General features: G+C 36.6%; 1 protein-coding gene across 1 annotated transcript in view; it reads left to right on the forward strand.

Moving 5' to 3' along the window:
- Positions 1–1,424: 1,424 nt before the first annotated feature.
- The window catches only part of atp1b3a (ATPase Na+/K+ transporting subunit beta 3a), a 78,609-nt gene continuing 59,423 nt past the window's right edge, over positions 1,425–20,610 (forward strand). The window contains 1 exon segment of the mRNA XM_028794671.2: positions 1,425–1,822. Coding sequence (XP_028650504.2) covers positions 1,714–1,822 — 109 coding nt within the window. The 5' untranslated portion in view covers positions 1,425–1,713.

The following is a 20,610-nucleotide window of genomic DNA, read 5'->3' on the forward strand; positions in this document are numbered from 1 at the left end:
GTTCTGCAGAACTTGGTTATGTACTAGGCCAATATGGTGAATGCCCTTGCCCTGGCAAATTCTTGCCAGCCAGACATGCCCCCATACAAGCAGTAATGCTTTTTTTCCCAATATGATACATCATCATCTGTAGGTTTTAGATAATGCATTCTAATATAATTTATCATACTATAAAGTTATTTTTTATGATTAATGCCTTAAATAACTGAAAGGTACATTCAATCATCAACTACAACTTTGTAGTATGTTGCTTACAAAGCCTTCATATCTACTATTACAAACATAATGAAATAACTGAGTGTTTTTACAATTGAAAATTAATGTTCTTGGCAATCTATACACAACTATAATTAAACAGTTAATTGAATGTGTTTACTATTGAAAATGTGTGTTCTTTTCAATCTATAAATTAAAATATTTTACTTGTAATATTCACAATTGCAAGACAAAATCTTATGAAGGCTTCATAATATTACATGTTTTTTTTTTTTAAACATAAGTTTCAATTCAAAACATCCATCCCATGAGGTTTTAGGCTTCCTGTTTATGTGCATGCTGACAATTCAGGAAATAATTGTTTAACAATATTTTAACAAATAAACATGTGTTTTGCACGTTTTGAATTTAATGATTAGAAAATGGACAATGGATTATGCGACACAAGTAACGCAACATTTTTTTTCCTTGGACGTTTTCCACATCATTTGCCACTGGGCAACATTGGTCGCGATTGACTTAGTAACTCTTTCTGGCATTAAGAATAATAACTGACAAATACAAGAATGAGTCTATTCATGGCGCAGTGTAGGGGAATGTACAGTGGCATCTACAGGAAGTCCATGGAAATTAACAGCACTTGTTTGTGGGCTTTACTATTCCAGTACTATACAGTAGAATAACTTGATATACCACCAGAAACTAAAGAGGTGAATCGTTAACGATGCTATAAAAAGAATAATCCAGCATATAACTTAACCTGGTCAAGGATTCACTGACATAGTTCAAAAACACAAGGAAAAGTTAAACTAATCAAGGATCTCCGTCCACATTAGAATCCAACCTATAGGTGATGCATTTTTTTGCAATGGAAATCTGTAAACGCCACTACTAGTCATTGGCCGAGTGGAAAAACGCGTGTCGTTTTCATTTGAAGAACTGTTTTACACATGCCGTAGTTTTTACTCGATATCGACAAAAGCACGCGTGATGATGACACTACCTGATTAAATTCAGCAGGCTCCTGCTTTAAGAGAGGAATCCTGACTCCCCGTCGGCTTTGCTCTTCGTGGACCACAGCACACCACCCACGGCAACCGAAGACCCCGAGACGAGAAACTGCACACGCCCATTTTCATCCTTTTCTCCCAATCTTGTCGCGTGGATGAGCGACGTCGAAGTGCGGCTGCGCGACACGGCTTTGCAGTGCCCTCCCTCCAAGCAGCAGAAGAGGAGCCGAGCTCTTTTGGGAAGCCAGACGCTGCGGTGCGGGCGAATGAGAGGAAAGTTGCCGTGTGTTCATAAGGAGGAAAAATACACCACGTCAGAGAGCGAGCGAGTTATAAAACATCCCCCCCTTTAGCCAGGCAGCCCTCCGCAGCACGCACTGCACACGCACAAGCCGCTCTGGCTCCCGCTCCTTCATTTCTTTCTTGACACTCCATTACTAAATAGCGGGTTTCTCTCGCGAACAGAACTTTCCCCCTCCCCACAATCATGTCGAGCAAAGAGGACAAACCAGTAGAACAATCCCAGTCCAGTTGGAAGGACTTCATCTACAACCCGCGGAGCGGCGAGTTCATTGGGCGCACGGCCAGGAGCTGGGGTAAGAGGGGGCGACCCGCTGCAAGGGAGGGGGCTGCAGAAGGACAGAATGGACTCCGTTCATTCATTCGTGAGGTGGCTGCAGCTGCCGGTGGAAGAGGGAGGAGGAAAGAGGGGCGGCTGAATGTTGATGACGTGCTGTTATTAAATGATTTAAATACATTCCGCAGTTGAAAATACCCTAGTTATTAGTGGGTAACGGTAATTTAGGTTCACCAATGCGTTCTGTGTGTTCTTAAATAGGTTTTGCGGAAATCCTGGCTTTGCGTCAAGAAATCATTCTTTAGGTTGATTTTTTTTAAATAGATGTACCTGTGATTTAGCCCCAGTGAATGTTGTCATGGATGTCCTTGACGGGTGCATTGGGCCAAAATGGTTGGTTAGTCCATTTTCGACAGCTGCTGGCGTTTGAAGGATAGAGCGACGTAGGAAATTAACATGATGAATCTAAACCTTATTGCGTCTCATAAATATATACGAATTGTTATCCATTCATATATTATGTGTATCCCGGTACTGTATGTTTGAGATAATGGAAAGAATAAAGCACCCACTAGGTTATAATTAAATATTACAATAAATTTTACAAACTGGGTTAACATGTCCACCATACAGACATTACACAGCCCTACGTATATATGTGGGTACACAGGCAAGATGTGTGTAATGTGTGCCTACATGCAATATATGTTCTCTGTATGCATACTCAGCCTCCCCATCACTCTCTGTATAGATATGTATTTCAAGAAGAAAAAAATATGAGAAGTAAATAGCAGTATGCTAAAATATGATCGTATCTTTCATACACTGCAAATATACACTGAGTTTCTAGAATTCATATATTTGTGTTTGTGTAAAAATTATTATAAATGGTTAAAGTTCTATTTTAAGTTATCACTTCTTAGCAGTTATTATCAGTGGTGGTCATAACTGACATGTTCATTATATGATCTTTCTTTTTGATACAAATGGAACTGGAAATATTTAGTCAAGGTTAAACCTTTGTGTTACACAACACTGAACAAAATTTTGTGTTAATTCCATAGTTCAGGATGAATGGTTGTAAATTTTTTTATTACATTAAAATTAACTACATATATAAACGAGTGTGATAATATATGTATATAAGTGACAGTTTGTGTTCATTTTTTTATGGCAGTTCAGACTTTATTTATAATTGCATCTTAGAATACATAACTTCTAGTTAATACTGAATGGTTGTCAGCCATGCATAATGATTTCTGATGATGTTTTATTCTGGGAACAAAAGGCGTTTTAAACATTGGAAAGGATTTCTGTAATAAAATTCTGTGCCTGTGAACAACGTAAATGCCTGATGTAGCTTGCAGCAGCGTTTAGACCTCCTCGTCTGGACTGACCGTGTTCATGCTCTGCTCTGACGTAATCTCCCAGTTCATTTGAAATTTAAATTAGACTTCCCTATCCCACTGTCAGTAAAGAGGAAATTTCCATTCCTTCGCCTGACTTGTGATACCTAACAGCATTTACAATTCTTTAACCATTTTTAGACCTGAGATTTTCCTTATATTTCAGCTGTCCTTGTAGGATACAGTATTGTTGCTGCTAATAGTTGCCTGAACCTTGTTACATTTTCTATTTTATTTCTGTTTGTGAAAGTGTGTGCATGTCTGAGTATATAATACACTATATGTATATAGGATTTACCAGGGTAGGTGGGGATTGAAAATTAATTATAATCTGTGTATTTTTATATCCATTGTGTGCGTTTGATTTTTTTTTTATTTTAGTATGCACATCATTAATAAAATTTCTGAATGGAAAATGGAGCCATTAAAGAATTCCCTACACATTTATGCGATGTTTGTTTTTTTTGTTTTTTTTTAGTGGTGCACGATTATTGGTTGTCTTATGGTTGTGTGACATTTTTTATATTGTCATAATATTACCAAGCTTTTGCACCTGCTAATGGAATAAACACATAAGAATAAAATTGCTGTCTCATATACAAATAAAGAACTGCTAGAATCAAACACTAAATCTAAGCAAAAATTTACTTTGCAAATTTTGTATTGTTACTTTCACCAAATTAAACTGAAAATCAGAAAAGCCTGAAATAATACTAACATATACAAAAACAAGAATATACTCAACTGGAGTACCTGAGGTGAAATAAAGTACTGCTGCAGTCCCACAAGGGAAAAAAAATGACTTTAATGCTAAAATTTCACTGACTAAACTTATGATGGGGAACAACTTTGCATACCTGTGCCAATTCCCAAGAATGCCTCCTGGGGTCTACCATAGTAAAGCACAGGTGTGGTCACTAAATAGAGGGGAACCGTTTTGAAGAATCCTTGCAAAATTTGGCAGAGTTTCAGTGGTGCATAACAGACATATACTCAAAGACACATTAATCTGTATATATGAATAATTAAACTGTGTACTTTAAACAAACATAAATGATTAAACAAGGCTTAGTAAGTTTAGAGTTGTCTACTCCATATAATCATCGCTGTTGTTAAGTAACATATAATATAGTCCTTGTTGTAAAAACATGCACATACAACATGATAGTACAGTAATCTCTGTGACTAAATTATAAGGAACAAGTATTAAAGTGCAGCATCTTAAGTATGTTTCAATGGGTGTTCAATCAAAAAATAAAATGAGGGAAAGGGGGTGGGAATGGGGGTTCCTTTGATGGTCAACTTAGTGCCTAGTAGTTCTAGAGGAAGAAAGGCAGGAGTTTTGAGTTGAAGTAGTTATACTCAGTAATGGCACTGGAGAGCGGTGATGTGTTGCACGTTGATTAGCATGTGCAAATACGATATTTTACTGTACTCTGCTCATACAACAAAAGTGATGCTATAAACCTTCATTCAAAAATAAGAAATGAAGTAACGTCCAGAAAACAAAACAATGGTCTATGAAAACAAAATAATGAAAATACAGAAGTGTTAGTTACAGTATAAGGAAGTGAGTGAAGGCATGGAGAGTTGACAGAGTTTCCATTTCAGGGTATTGTCTGCTTACCCCCAAAAAACTGATGAAATGCAAACATACATTACATAGCAGTAGCATAACGTAATAAAAAACATTGGTAAAGATAAAGAGCAATTAGTAAAGATAAGTCAATCTAGATAGGCGAAACACTCATTAACAAATAATAGGGTGGTGTAGTGTGGTATGTAAGAAAATAGTAAGCTAAAGAATAGTATATGCAAAGATGCACATTATGTAGTGGACTTCAACATTGTCACCAGTTTAAAAGCCATTTTCTGCAGTTGCCCCAATATCTTTTTCCTTTTCTCTCCATGGTTCTTTGTATCTTTTCTTTAAATATCATCTGACATCACCTCCAACCATGCCTTCTTCAACCTTTTTCGTTGCCTCATCTCCTGCACCACGATGCATCTGTTCACCAAATATTCTCTGCCTTTTGCTCCACATACCCAGACCACTTTAGTCTGTTCCATCTAAACAACATCTGTTGCCTCCACAAAAATTCTTCTTCCTTAACTCAGCATTCATTTTACTCTCACTGAGGTCAGTTTCATATTACCTTGCTGCCCATCACTTTTCTAATTTGCATTTACAGCATACAATTTTAATCAAGTATTTTGTTTCAGAAAGTCTTTTAATAGACGTTTTTGTATTTTGATCACAATTTTCTTTTTCCACGTAATAACCATAAATATGTGCTTAGTTGTGATTAATGCAATTTTCCCCCTCCTTTCTTCTTTCTATCTACATATCTAAATCTTGCAATCAACCACTTTGCATGTTTTATTTTTTACTATTACTTAATATTTGGTCTTTTGCCTTTACCTTACCCAAGGTGACTTTCAACATTTGAGCAGTACAATTGGTTACATTTCTTTTGTATTTTTTTTCAATTGGAGCAGAAGCAGGTGAAGTGATTCCCTCATGTGCACACAGTATCAATAGTGGAATTTGAACCTACAGCTTCAGGGTTTGAAGTCCAAATCCTTAACCACTTAACCAGACTGCCTGCCTGTTTTGTAGTTTCTTTGATCTCTCCATTTGTTTTGACTTTCTGTTCTATTGGTGCACAAGTAAATTCAATTTTTAATTCTGGCAATAGAAGATACTGTTATTTATTAGAAAAACATGCAGCTCCACTTAACAATCATTAGGAGTTATCTAATAATGACAATGGTTAGATATATTATACATATGGTCTTCCCAGATTCCCTGAAACGTTTAGAGTGCTGGATTAGTGAAACATTGCACCGTCTGATTTATGAATTGGCTCATATACTCAGTTATTGAAAACATCTCTTATTTGAAGTTATAATTAACTTCATTTAAATAAATAAGTTGACTTGATGTAACAAAAAAGAAAATCTTGTCAGCTTTGTGTTTAATGGCAGCTTTGATTACAAATGTCAAATGAAGTGAGTGTAGGTTACAATCAATTCTGTATTTCTATAGTATAATGGCACTTTGACATGAGAGGATACAGTTGCATTACTGAAATATCTTATATGTAGGGTTTGCTGAAACTGTTGTGATTGGAAAGTGTTACATTATTTAACATGCCAGTTAATCAATTGCATCCTTAGGCAAACCGTCTAATAGCTTCCTATTATTCACATGTGTCGTGATGTCATTAACTCAACTGATACTTCTGTTTGCCTGTGAAAGCTCATGCAATCAATTTAACAATAACAACAACAGCATTTATTTCCATAGTACAGAATGTAGCTCAAAGTGTTTTAAGGTAGTCATTAAAAACAGTATGAAAATTTGAATTCAAATTTAAGCAAACAAATTACATTTTAAGACCACAGTAGAAATGTCAATAATATTGCTCCACTTATTTAGTTATACCCTAATTCATTTACCTCTGTCTTTCTCCTAACACCTATTCTCTACCAGGATGTTAATCGCCGTCACAATTTTGGACAAAAGAGTGGTAAAATACTGTATTCTGTTTTACTTATGTACTGGTCAAAATAAAATTGTGCAATGCATGCAGTAAACATTGTCATGGTGTTAAGGTAGCCAAACACAATGTAATGAAAAATGGCAGGTTCTAAAAACTTTTTATTCAAAGTGAGAGGATGTATACTTTGTGTCCAAAACCTTGGTGCTCAGCAAACAAATGAAAAATAACATATATTGTTGTTTTTCCTTCTTAGTTAACATATAATATTTTTAAGTATACCTATCAACAACAACAACATTTATTTATATAGCACATTTTCATACAAAAAGTAGCTCAAAGTGCTTTACATAATGAAGAAAAGAAAAATAACAGACAAAATAAGAAATTAAAATAAGACAACATTAGTTAACATAGAAAAGGAGTAAGGTCCGATGGCCAGGGTGGACAGAAAAAACAAAACAAAAAAAAAACTATAAAAAGGCTGGAGAAAAAAATAAAATCTGTAGGGGTTCCAGGCCACGAGACCGCCCAGTCCCCTCTGGGCATTCTACTTAACATAAATGAAATAGTCCTCTTTGTAGTTAGGGTTCTCACGGAATCACTTGATATTCTTGATTTTAAATCAGTATGGACACTGCATAAGACTGGGAAGTGCTATGTCACCAGATTACTTACTGATTATCCCCTTGTAATCTCATGTTACTCATGCTTCTCACAGAATGAAGGAGCATGGAAATTTGTGTTTTAAACTAATAGTTTACATAGCAACAAAGCTCCTTACTCAGTAAAGTGGCAGCTATATCATTTTTGAAGACATTGTTATAATGGTGCTCCCTCATTTACATGGTGTAGTACCTCTTAGTTTAGATGTAATTTTTCAAAAAAAAAAAAAAAAAAAGATTCCATTTAGAGCAGACTTCAATTTCGATCAGATGTATCTTATTATAAATGGTTCAGGTGCAATCCTTTTTTTTTCAAAGCCCAGGAACACAGAATGGGTAGGAGAAGTACATAAATTAAAATACAGAGCACAGTGACAGCAATAAGTAAGAATTAAAAAAAAAAGTGAGTATTAGTAATGAAACTTGCTCGACAAAGAATAAAAATAACTGATGTGGAACCTTTTTCCTTGCACACGAGCAGGAATGGACAGTCAGAATTGACATTGGTGGAACAATGAGAGATGACAAATTGATCATAAATATCCAGTAAAATATCTTGTTAGGCTGAATTTGAGCAAAGACTGTTAAATTGTAAAAAAAAAAAAAAAAAAATGTATCGTGTTCATATATTAAAAATCTAATAATGCTGTTATATGCAAAACCCAGCCAGTGTAGAACAGTAAAAAAAAGTTGAGTGAGTCAGACATTCGGAACAGATTTTCACTGGTTCTAGATTGCAATGGTCAGGAGCTGCACACTGTGAGTGTGACAATGTGACAGAGTTGTAAAGTATAGTAGATACAAGGATAAGGTCCGAAGTATCAGTTGGAGTGAGTGGGCATAGGATTAAAAAACAAGTTATATTCAGAAGGCATCTGTGAGCATATTTCACAAACTGAATCAAATGTGACTCTGAATGTTGACTACAACAAAAGTCTGGACTTGACAGCCATCATCCATTAACGTAAAAGTGGCCTGTCTTTGTAAATTCATACTTTTTTTTTTGCTGTTTGTTTGAACAGAACTTGGTATTCCACAAGCAGACAGTAAGCATGAGAGTGTAGAAATGCAGATGTTTTTAAGTATATTCTGGTGTGACCCAGTGGGCAGAATTGAAAAAACTGCTTTGAAATGTTGGGGCATCAACTGTGTATCCTAGTTTAATTGTCCCAAAACAACAAACAAAAATATAATTAATGGCACCAGTAACAGAAAATTACAATGCAGTTGGCTAGTTCAATAGAAAAAGAGTTCCTTTTAGGGAGGCTCAGGAGTCGTCTAGGACCTTGCTCCAGGCTGAGTTTAGGTCCAAAAAGCAGACAATCTTTTCTGGGGACCATTGAAGTTTTATAGATTTCCAACCGGAAAGGTGAGGCCAGCTCTGAGTGCTACGGTCGGGTCAGTTGCCCTCTCCAGGTGGCTTCTCACAGCTGCAAGTGGAAAGGGAGAAAGTATTAGTGTAAATGATCACTCTCATCACACCATGGTTCCACTTACCACAGCAGAGCCAGAAAGGTGATACCCAGGCACACTTGCGTGACATGGGGTATAATCTACAACCTTGATAGCCCAGAATCCTGGTAGGAATAAACTGGCATAAAGGAAGTATAGAGGTGGGGCCACACCACTAAGTCCTGTGATATACTCTTGGTAATTAGACCACAGGACATTTATGTGTGCTTTGAGCAACAACAGCTGTCTAATGGATGACATGAATGAAAACAGTTCAGAACAGTTCCACTTGTGCCCAAAAAGCAACTGCAGATAATCAAGAAAAATACAGTGTGACCAATCTTGTTGATGTCAGCAGAGATGTATTACCACTGAATCACCACAGAAAGCCAATTGTCTGCCACCTTTACCAGTGTCTACTAAGTGCTGTCCAGAAAGAAAACAAGAATGCAGGAGTTCAAATAAGTGAAATAAAATAATGAATATGTGCTTCTAAGTCTCCATAACATGTTTGAGAGAATTTAAATATAAATTTAAGGTTAGAAATAGGCACATAAATCAATTGATTGTCATGCTAAATTCACATGTTCTCTCTCTTCTAGCTTCTCTATTGCTAGAATTATTAAAAAAAGGAATTTGTTTTTTGAGCCCACAAAAAAATAAGAGATAAAAAACGCTACATAAAAGGTAAAGTTGGACTGACGAAAAAAAGACAAGCAGCTGCTGACTTTATTGGACAGCTGACTTGATGCAATTAAGATCAATGTCCTCCAGATAGATTGCAGAGAATTCAAATGACAGATGCAAGGCAGCCACCAACTGTGCAGATAACCAAAACCAAGGAATCTGCCACTTGCTGGAGGGTCAGACTGCTCACAGACAAAACAGAGGCATGGAAGTGATCTCTTAAACGTATGGTTTGTGGCTTATGGTTGGCAGGTGCACAGACAGAACAGAAGCACAACCATGTGGGAAATTGGCTGACCAGACAAACAAAACAGTTTTGCTGCAATCTGGAAGAACATGTTAAATGTAAAACTCAGCCTAGAAGAACTGAACAACCACAGTTAAGTAAAACTATGATGGACTAATAGAACAAGAAAACATAAAACAAAAAGAAGTCTTTAGGCATTTCCTGCAAGGTTGTACTTACTCCAGATCTTCCGATTTCCTAACAGTCTACTAACTAGCCAAAACAAAAAGGTAACTTTATTTTGAAACAAAGAATAAATAAAGTTATTTTGCCCAAATAAATAATTCATGCTTTCTTTCTTATAGTCTTAATTACATTAAATGAAATCTTTTAAAAAATTTTTCTTAAAACAATGAAGTTGTTTTTTTTTATTTCTTGGAGGAATCACATTTTCTCTTTCTTTTACCAAACATGGCACAAATTACCTTGAACATTACTATAATAGTGGCATACACCACGTGGCAGAGCACACCTGTGGCATGCTATGACAGTATCATCATGAATCTGTGAACTTCAAAGCATAAAAAAGAATTGTCACAAAAACAAGACAATATTAGACCAAAATCAAAATATACTAATGTGTTGCTAATTTATTGGTGTTCAGAACTTGTAATGGGTTTATGACACTAACCAATCGAGCTTTAAAGATGTTTCTTGAAAATTTCACTAACCTATAAACATTCCCCTATGTACTGCTTAGTTTCATTATATACCTGAGGAGTCTCAAGCACAAAATAGTGAAACACTAACTAATACAATATGGCTTGCAATGTGGCCTATTAAGTGTAAGAGACTTAAAACAAATCAGGACTTTTCAGACGTGTCAAATTTCAGACCCATCTCCAAGTTGCCCTTTCTTTCTAAAATTCTGGAGATGTTTGTCTTTCTACAGCTTCAAACTTTTTAAATTGAAAATGCATTTTTAAAGTATTTCAGTCTGGTTTTAAGATACACCACAGCACTGAGTCTGCACTTTTAAGGGTTCTAAACAATCGCTTTTTAATAAGTGACTCTGGGGATATGGCAGTCTTGGTGCTGTTAGATCTAACTGCAGCATTTGATACAGTTAACCGTGACATGCATGTCTCCTGTCTTAAGCAGTTTGTGGGTATACAAGGGAACTGCTTTGGAATGGTGAGGTCATACCTCACAAGCAGAAGCTTTTTAGTCAGCCTGGGCAATTGGTCCTTATTCTTGGTGCCTCTCACCTGTGGGGTATCTCAGGGTTCTATGCTGGGGCCTATTCTGTTTTCACTGTTCATATTGCCCATAGGATCCATTTTTAAAAAACACAATTTCTTACCATTGTTACACAGATATATTTTCCACTGAAACAGATAAAAACAAATTCTTTTAAACCTTTATTGGAATGTCTGGAAGATACTAAAACATGGATGTCACTTAATGACATTGAAACAGAGATTGTGTGTTTTGGACCTTCTGCTCTTTTTTTTGCTACAGAAATTAATCTTTGCTCCTTGACTACTACTGTAAACCCTTTGCAAAAAAATCTTGGTGTGATTTTTGATAATGCCCTCAGATTTGATAAACAAATTAACTCCATTATTAAAGTCTGTTTCTATCAGCTCAGGATATTGGCTAAGGTCAAGCCCTTTCTTTCTGTTCATGATTTTGAAACACTAATTCATTGTCATTGTCTCTTCTCGGCTTGACTATTGCAAGTCATTATACATTGGACATAATCAGTCATCCCTTGCTCATCTTCAGCTAGTCCAGAACGCTGCTGCCAGGCTTCTAACAGGCACACAAAAACACATTACACCAGTTTTAGCTTCTTTTAACTGGCTTCCGGTTCGCTACAGCAGGGGTCCCCAACTGCCAGCAATGGAGACTCACTCAGCCTTTCCAGAATGCTTGTCGGGCAGGGCTTTGCAGCGGCGCAGAGAGAGGAGAGAGACCGAGGTGAGAAGAGAGTATTACAACAAAGTATTTTTATGGTCCCGACAGTTTCCCCATATGACACGAGTCTATAGAAATCTCATTACTATGAAGTACATTCAGCAGATACTTTCAATACAACGAAGTGACCTTGAAATGCCTGAATGAATCATCCGCAGAGCAGTTAGATCTGTGGTCTCAGCTCAGTTGTGCACATTTGCACAATGATCACCAAACAGAAACATTGTAAAAAAAAATTCTTTCTGCGAACTTTCCTCGTACTGTTTTTTTTTTTTTTTTTTTTCTTTTTTTGTTTTTTGTGGTTTTCAGTGATACCTTTTTGCTTATTGCTTGTCAACATATGAAAAACATCCATTGGAATTTAATTCATTGTCAACCTCCTATAGAAACAGCAGATACGAAAAAACAATAACAGTGTTAATGTTTGTGATGTGTAATCTGTTGGAGTGACAAATGCAATGCATATGTCTTTGTTATATGTAAAAAAAGAAGAAAAATCTTGGGTTGCAAACATATGCGAACTGCTTATGAACTTAATATTAATAGAAATGTAAATTGTGTATAAATCTGCCCTATGAACCCGACCCGAATCCTCAACCCAAACCCCCCAATACTACCACCCCGGTCCCTGGAAAAATTAGCTTCTAGTTAAGTGGTCCTTGCTGTCAAAATGGTTGGGGACCACTGCGCTACAGAATTGAGTTTAAAATTTTACTGTTTGTTTTTAAGTCCCTGAATGGTTTAGCCCCCTTTTATGTTACTGACTTCTTACACCCTTACTCTCCTTCACCGTCACTGAGGTCCTTTGACCAGAAGTTATTGGTTATGCCAGGATATAGACTTAAGCTTAGAGGGGACTGTGCTTTTGCAGTAGTTGCCCCTAAGCTTTGGAATAGTCTACCTTTTTATATTATGTCAGCACTAACTTTGGTCACTTTTAAATCCCACCTGGAAACTGTGTGTGTTTATATACACATATTGTATATACTGTTGCATTGCTGTATTTATGGAAGCTGTACAGCACTTGGGTCAATTTCTGCTGTTTTTAAATGTGCTCTATAAATAAAATTGACTTGACCTGAGTTAAGTCTGCATATATTTTGCAGAATGTTCAGGTTTCCCTTCAAATAATGAATTTGCTTCTGTGTAGTGAATTTCCCCTTGAGATTAATAAAGTATCTATCTATCTATCTATCTATCTATCTATCTATCTATCTATCTATCTATCTATCTATCTATCTATCTATCTATCTATCTATCTATCTATCTATCTATCTATCTATCTAGTGCTTATTACGGCTGGAATAGGCTTCAATCTCCTGCAACCTTATAATTAGGATTAAATTGAGTACAGCAGATGGATGGGTAAATTAAGAAAAACAGAATTTTTAAAATTTAGGTGAATTATTTTAATTAATTTTCTTTCACTATTAATGAGTTATGAACATCTCATTATTGAGGATAAGTTTATTTATGAAGTTGTTTCTTTTTAATTCTGTAATTCATCTAATAACTTTTTTTGCAAATTTATAGAGCATTATGTTACACCTTAAATGATGATGTCAAGAAAATAATCATGGTGAACTTTCTGCATTAGATTAAAATCTATGCTGCTTGCTCTTCACTGCAAAGATGTGCATGGCAAAGAGACTGAATGGAGTAACAAAATCTTCCCGAACTCCCCTAGCTTATCATACTTACAATGGTCCATCTTTAAAAGCATTATTGACAATGACAAACACCCGGCAGTGTTTTCCAAAATGGAAAATTACTGTGAATCCAGACAGAATTAATTTGTATTAGTATAGTCCCCTTTGGTAATTCAAGTATGTAGAAGCAGATGGTTTTCAGACTCTGGTCTCTAGCAATCCTCCATCACCCAATAGTATAAAATTTGGTAAGTTAAAGGAACATTGTCACAGCTTCAGAATAGATTGGTTGTGTATTTTATGCAACAGATATCTGCTGCAGCCATGTCCTTCTGACTGGGCCTGGGGCTTTAAACACTTTTTTTTTTTTTTTTTTTTTTACCATTTTGTGCATTATAAAGAGCTATGAATTGTAAATACTTGCCTTGCACCTGCTACAGCCAGGGTATGCTCTAGCTCTTCAATGCCTAAAACTAGAATAAGAAGATTTTAAAATGAACTGAGAACTATATTCAAGCAGCATTTCACTTAGGGTTCTGTTGCATTTACAGTGTTTAAATAGCTTGAATTTGTGTATACCTCTTAAACATGAGCAAAATGGTATGCCAAGGATGTTCCGTGTTTTGTAGAACATCCAGGAGGATAGCAGAAGTCCACTTGTGAAAATCATATTATGATACTGGTAATAAAAGTTTGTAAGGTGAGATGTTGATGCTGCAAAAGTCAAGGAGATTACCATAGGGTCGGCCCTACCTGAAGTTGTGAAAGTTGCATCAACACAATAACCCAGCTACCCTTTGCTGTTGCTGAAGAATGTGTGAGAAGCATTAAACTGTTATTTGACCCATGACTAAGTGGGTATTAAGGAAATGTCATGTATTCAGGAATAACTATGTCTAAAATGTAAAGACATACATTTTGTGTTGCATATTCTTGAACTGTGGCTGCATTAGTCCTAAAAGGCTGCACGTTGCTGGTGGATATTTTGAAAATGTCACACTTTACTATGTGTAAAATAAAAATGTTCAGAAACCCTACTTAAAAATGGGACTTATTTGAAGATAAAATTTATTAGTACTGAGAAAATCCATGCCTACTAATATACACACTAAAAAATGAAAATTGATGTAAAGCTTTAGAGAGATCTTACATTTATTTTTATTGGTATTCAATGTAGTTGGGAGCCTGTGCCAGTGGTACCTAATTCTCCTCTCTTTTACTCTGAAAAGCAGCTGGTTAATTCTCATATTGGTTTTTCTATCTTTTTGTTGAAAGAATATTTTTAGAATCAGAAATTTCAGTTTTCAAGAGAAAGAAAAAATTCTTGGGAGTCCAAGTTTTTTTAAAAAAAATTAGAACTGTTTTGCCAACAGTGACATCTTTTCTTTGCATGGTTATATAGTAAATTATACAAGGAGAGGGCCTCATTTTAAGCAGTAATTCTTCTATAAAATGTATCCTTTTTATAGGTGTACTATGTTTAGCAGTCATCTTGAAGGTTTAAAATTTTAATGTTGCTAGCTATGTTTTAATTTACTCCTAAGTGTTTGGACTGATCTGTTTTTCACTACTTCAGTTTCTCACTAGCTAAGATTTGCCTTTTTCATCTAAAACACACTTTTCTGCAATTTTTTGGATAAATGAAGTAACTATATACAACAAGATTTGATGTCTTCCATCTGTTTAAGCAATATCATTTTTGGTACTGATGAATCAATAATAACACTTTCCATAATACAGAGCTCATGATAAGTTATTTATCTGCTATTTCTAAAACATTAACAATAATTTTATTTGGGTGTGCACTTGCTAACTCTCCTCACTAAGAGTCTTCATGCTCCAAAACAAATGGCAGCCAGGGTGGTGACCCATCCTTTTCATGCACCCATGTTGTTTTCTACTAAGTGCTACTATAGCAATAGTTTTTTATGAATCAAATTGTAATAACTTTGATGTGTGTGGACTGTAACTTATTCTGCAATTCCATGTGTCACTGAATGAATGCCTAAAAAATTTTATGTCAATACTATTAAAATACACACATATGTGGTGAGAGGTGAGGACAGCACAGCTGCAAATCTTTAGAGGGGGCTGTCATTTTTTCATAATTTAACTTTTACAGTGCATATACACACATTGTGCTGATAGCTAGGTAACAGTATATTGATTATAATTAACAATAAACAAAAGAACAGGTTCTTCAAAAGACCAATGTTTAAAGAACAAAAATTCAATATATACACTTACCTACTGTATTTAAAAAAAAAAAAAAAAGCAGACAGACCACATAATTCCACATATTCAAAAATTGTAATTTATTCTACACAATTGAAAACCCAATGTCATAAACCTAAACATGTATATTTAAAAATTATTACAATACAATAGGAAGTTACAAAGCAAACATGAAAAACTAATATATAAATATAAAACACAAGTTATTTTTGCATATTTGAAAGTAGTGAGTCTTCTGCCTTCTTGTAACAGTTCATTAGCCTTGGCAGTGTTCACATCCATACCTGTGGAGGATTGCCTTCTTAAACGGGCTTTATTATTCACTCACATGTTACTGACCTGAAAGTGCCTCCACCACTGAAATACAGCAGTGCAGCTAATTGTGTCATCACTGTATGCTTGCCATAACATTTCAAGGGTTTCATTACTGCTCTTCCAAAGCTTAACGCAGAATTCTATCACACGCCTCTGCTGTACTCTAAAGAATGTCTTCTTTATACACGGTGAAGACGCGAATGATGTGCTTCCACTTGCTGTGACAGAACGCTGAAGAATAGGGCGGTCCAACTGCAGGTTCACACACGCCGATATATTCTGTTCACAAACAACTGCAAAGCATTTCCATGTCTGCCTCACTGACAGAGAACTAGGGACAGTCTGTTTTGTCTTGGTAGAGTTCTATATTACTCTACTTTCCCCTTTTGTATTCTTTATTGTGTACGATTTATTAAAATGCCTCACATCTCATAGATTTGCCACTGTTTATAAGGTATTGTATTTTTATAAGTTCTCCCCACCTTCCCTTCTACATCAATAACCTCAGGCAATTACATAGAGTAAAAGACAAGCAGGTGTGATACTTAGCCCGGACACAAACAGACGGACACCATGTTTAAGTCCACCACACGTTTATTGTGCATAAACACAGTCCAATAAAGTGCACAACCCAGTGCCTCAAGCACCAAACTCCCCCAAAGTCCAGGCCTCTCTCAGTCTCTCTGCCTGCTCATCAGGCCGCCTCCACTCTCCTGCACACAAACCTTGTCCACTCCTCACCCGACTCCAGTCCTCCTTTGCAGGGAGGCGGCCCCTTTTATAAGTGCCCGGATGGGCTCCAGGTGATCCCCGACACTCCCTAGACACTCCCTTGTGTGGCGGAAGTGCCAGCTGTATTCCCGGAAGCCCTCCGGGTGCTCCCAATCTTCTTCCCCCCAGCACTTCCTGGTGTGGCGGAAGTGTTGGGGTTCCGGGTCCTTCAGGCATAGGGGCGCCCCCTGGCGGAGACCACGGGCCCCTAAAAGGGTTGGGCTTCCAAGCCCTGCACCCGTGGCCCCTCAAGGAACCAGGGCGGTCGCCCTCTCATGGTCTGGAGGAGGCATGAGCCCTCCTCCTGTCTTCCTGGGCATCCCGGCTGGGTGCCACCCCCAGCTGTCTGCCACACAGGAGTTAAGTTATAACTTTAAATAATATATTATTGATAGTATTCATAAAATAATAACAATAAGCAAAGTGTATGTGAATATTGGCAACCATGCAACCTGATAAATGCTGATGTGTAGTTTCAGGCAGCACACAGACTTGTAGTTCTTAAATGTCTCTAGTTATGTCAGCTTTCTTCAGCACAGGCTGCATGCCTGTGTCAATATGGCTGCCAAGTTGTGCTTTTCAGTGTATTGTCTTTCTGGCCATTGTGCGATAGAGGGAGGGGTAAAGAGGCCACATTTATACATTCTCTGTCCAAATCCTAAGACCAATAGGGTGGTGTGGTACAGAATGGCTTCTGATTCAAAACCAATCCCAAATAGTCATAATTCAGACCAGTAGGGGGGCACAATGCCTGCCCCCAAAACCATTTCTTGAGCTGATGCTTGCCAGCTAGGTAATTTGACCTTCATGCAGTGGTTGGCTGAGAAAGTATATTCAACAGAGAATCACTTGCCCCAACCCTGCCATATAATTCACAACACGAGTCAGTCCTAAAGACTCAGGGGGGTTGGTTAGTTAGTTAGACATGAAAGCATTGCTGCTCTCATCATTGAAATCCTGAAACACTAACACTACACTTGCTTTGTCTGACTCACACCACAACAGTCTCATTATTTTTCAATCAGCCCTCGTTCATAGGTCTTATAACAATGCATGTAAGAGCCAATTTCACAATCATCAAGGGGTTCTGAATAACCACTTAAGAAGTCCAATTATGTGATAGACCAATTAGCTGACATATTTTAGGAGTCGCGCACCCCTCTCCAGGGTTATAGGTTAGCACAGCTGAACAGCTAATAATTACAAACAAGACAAAAATACAATTTTAATATATGTGACTAACAAAAATTGTAGTATATACCACTAATAAATTTTTGCTATCAACCATAATAAACTGTTATTACCTGTATAACAAATTTTTCAATAACATGGACATGAGGCTCCAACCATAAAAGCATAATAATTCTACTAATTTGTTCAATGTCCAAATAACTCCTCATATATTATTCCTATTAATTGACAAGGGTAAGAACTACTATACTATTACAGTTTCTTATTTTTCATTACTGTGTATTGATTATAACCACCTAGCTCAGGATTATTTGGGTAATGTTACAACTCTAATGTTGCCTAGAAAATGATTGTTGGTGCGTATCATCATATCAGCATGCACTCCTACCCAATGTAATTTAATTGCCTTTCAAACAGAAATTTGAAATTCACGGAGCTTAATTAACCACAGCCAAAATGTGTAGGGGGCGGCACGGTGGCGCAGTGGGTAGCGCTGCTGCCTCGCAGTTGGGAGATCTGGGGACCTGGGTTCGCTTCCCGGGTCCTCCCTGCGTGGAGTTTGCATGTTCTCCCCGTGTCAGCGTGGGTTTCCTCCGGGCGCTCCGGTTTCCTCCCACAGTCCAAAGACATGCAGGTTAGGTGGATTGGCGATTCTAAATTGGCCCTAGTGTGTGCTTGGTGTGTGGGTGTGTTTGTGTGTGTGTCCTGCGGTGGGTTGGCACCCTGCCCAGGATTGGTTCCTGCCTTGTGCCCTGTGTTGGCTGGGATTGGCTCCAGCAGATCCCCGTGACCCTGTGTTCGGATTCAGCGGGTTGGAAAATGGATGGATGGATGGAAAATGTGTAGGTAAGTGTGAGCCAGCAACTTCATCTACTTAAATACAAGCAAGAATAAGGTCTTGTGAGGACTGACATGTTGATGATGATGGTGATGATGATGGTTGAGGACTTTTGCTTTGTTTCATCTTCTCCTCTGAAGAGGAGGTGAGAACAATTCTGTTTACCCTTTATTCTTCCAAATTTAGGTGAAAATACACACCTAACTTTGCAGCACTCTTGTAATTTAAATAAATGGTAACATGAATCATTAAAATGACCAATTGTATTAACAGTCTGGCTGGCTGAATGTACAAAGACTTCTCTATTTATCTTTTGTGTTGTACTGTAGCATTCACAACAGGGAATTGTAGCTTAGTTACTTTACTGGGTAAGGATGGTGTTTCTTGTAAAGTTAAAAAAGATTAAGACATTTGCTTTGGAGAGTTGTATAAGTTTGAAATAGATGAAAAAGTGTGCCAAAACCAAACCCCATGTGCCATAAAGGGTTTTGCTTAACATTATACAGACCTAAGGTCAACTTTAGTTAACTTCCAGTTTTTGTGACGATGCCATAAATAATGGTGTATTTTTTGGTGCTTCCTGACTTTTTTCTAAAGACTAGCCTTAATTGACAAATTCAGATTTAAACTGAAAGTATAAACTCAAAATTATAAAAAATATGGCACTACCCTTTGTTACTCTCAGAATATGGTGGATTTAATCATCCATTTTAAGTTCTAAACACAAATTTGAAAGTTACAGTGCATGTAATTTTGTTTCAACATGTTGCCATTGCCCCAGTCCATAGGGCAAAATTTAGCTTATTTTACAAAGTCTTCAGCTATACAATTGCCCCTTGCCATCTCTCACTGTTCAGTTAAGATATTGACAGGAATGATTCACAGATTGAACAGATGTAAGTGACATTTGATTTCTTACAATGTAGGGATCTTATTACTAAATTGCTATCCAACATCTAGTTCTGAATTCATCCCTATAAATAATATGTGAAAGGAGTGCTCAGTATTCTTAGCATACTGTATAGGTACAGAAATGGTAAATGGGAGGTTGATAACAAGCATATATATAGACCAGATATGTTGTGTTTAGTTCTTCTGCTTTTACAGAAAGAAAGCAAAAATGTTCTATTTCCCCAATGTTTCATTTTTGGAATTTTTAAAATATATTAAGGTTAACCAAAAATATAGTAGAGTCTGGCCAGAAAAAAAACACTGATATTTCACTGCACTGTAATTATAGTACTATTTTTCTTCTCATACATCAAATCACTACAAATTCAGATATTTCTTTCATAGCCTGAAGTGTCAATTCAGATTTCCAAATATTTTAAAATCCCTAGAGATAACAATTTCTGATAAAACAAGTTATTAGTAAAACTGCATTCTGTGCCAAATGCTATGTCATCAATTAAAAACTGCTGGTATACAACTTTTCTTGGTGCATATTTGACTGCTGTATGTACATTTTACACAATGTAAGTTTTTTTCTATTCTTCTACCAATTGTTTTTTTCTTTTTATACTAGTAGTGTTCCTTTTTCAATATAACAGTACAAGAAAAAAGAGCTTGAGTTTCAGATATGAACAAATTAGTGTTAAGACTGGTCATACTACAACAGGATACAGTTAGGTCCATAAATATTTGGACAGAGACAACTTTTTTCTAATTTTGGTTCTGTACATTACTACAATGAATTTTAAATGAAACAACTCAGATGCAGTTGAAGTGCAGACTTTCAGCTTTTTTCAGTGGGGTGAACAAAACGATTGCATACAAATGTGAGGCAACTAAAGCATTTTTTAACACAATCCCTTCATTTCAGGGGCTCAAAAGTAATAAGACAAATTAAATAACTGGAAATAAAATGTTCATTTCTAATACTTGGTTGA

Source organism: Erpetoichthys calabaricus, chromosome 2 (genome assembly GCF_900747795.2).
Source record: "Erpetoichthys calabaricus chromosome 2, fErpCal1.3, whole genome shotgun sequence".
In the NCBI taxonomy this organism is placed as follows: Eukaryota; Metazoa; Chordata; class Cladistia; order Polypteriformes; family Polypteridae; genus Erpetoichthys; species Erpetoichthys calabaricus.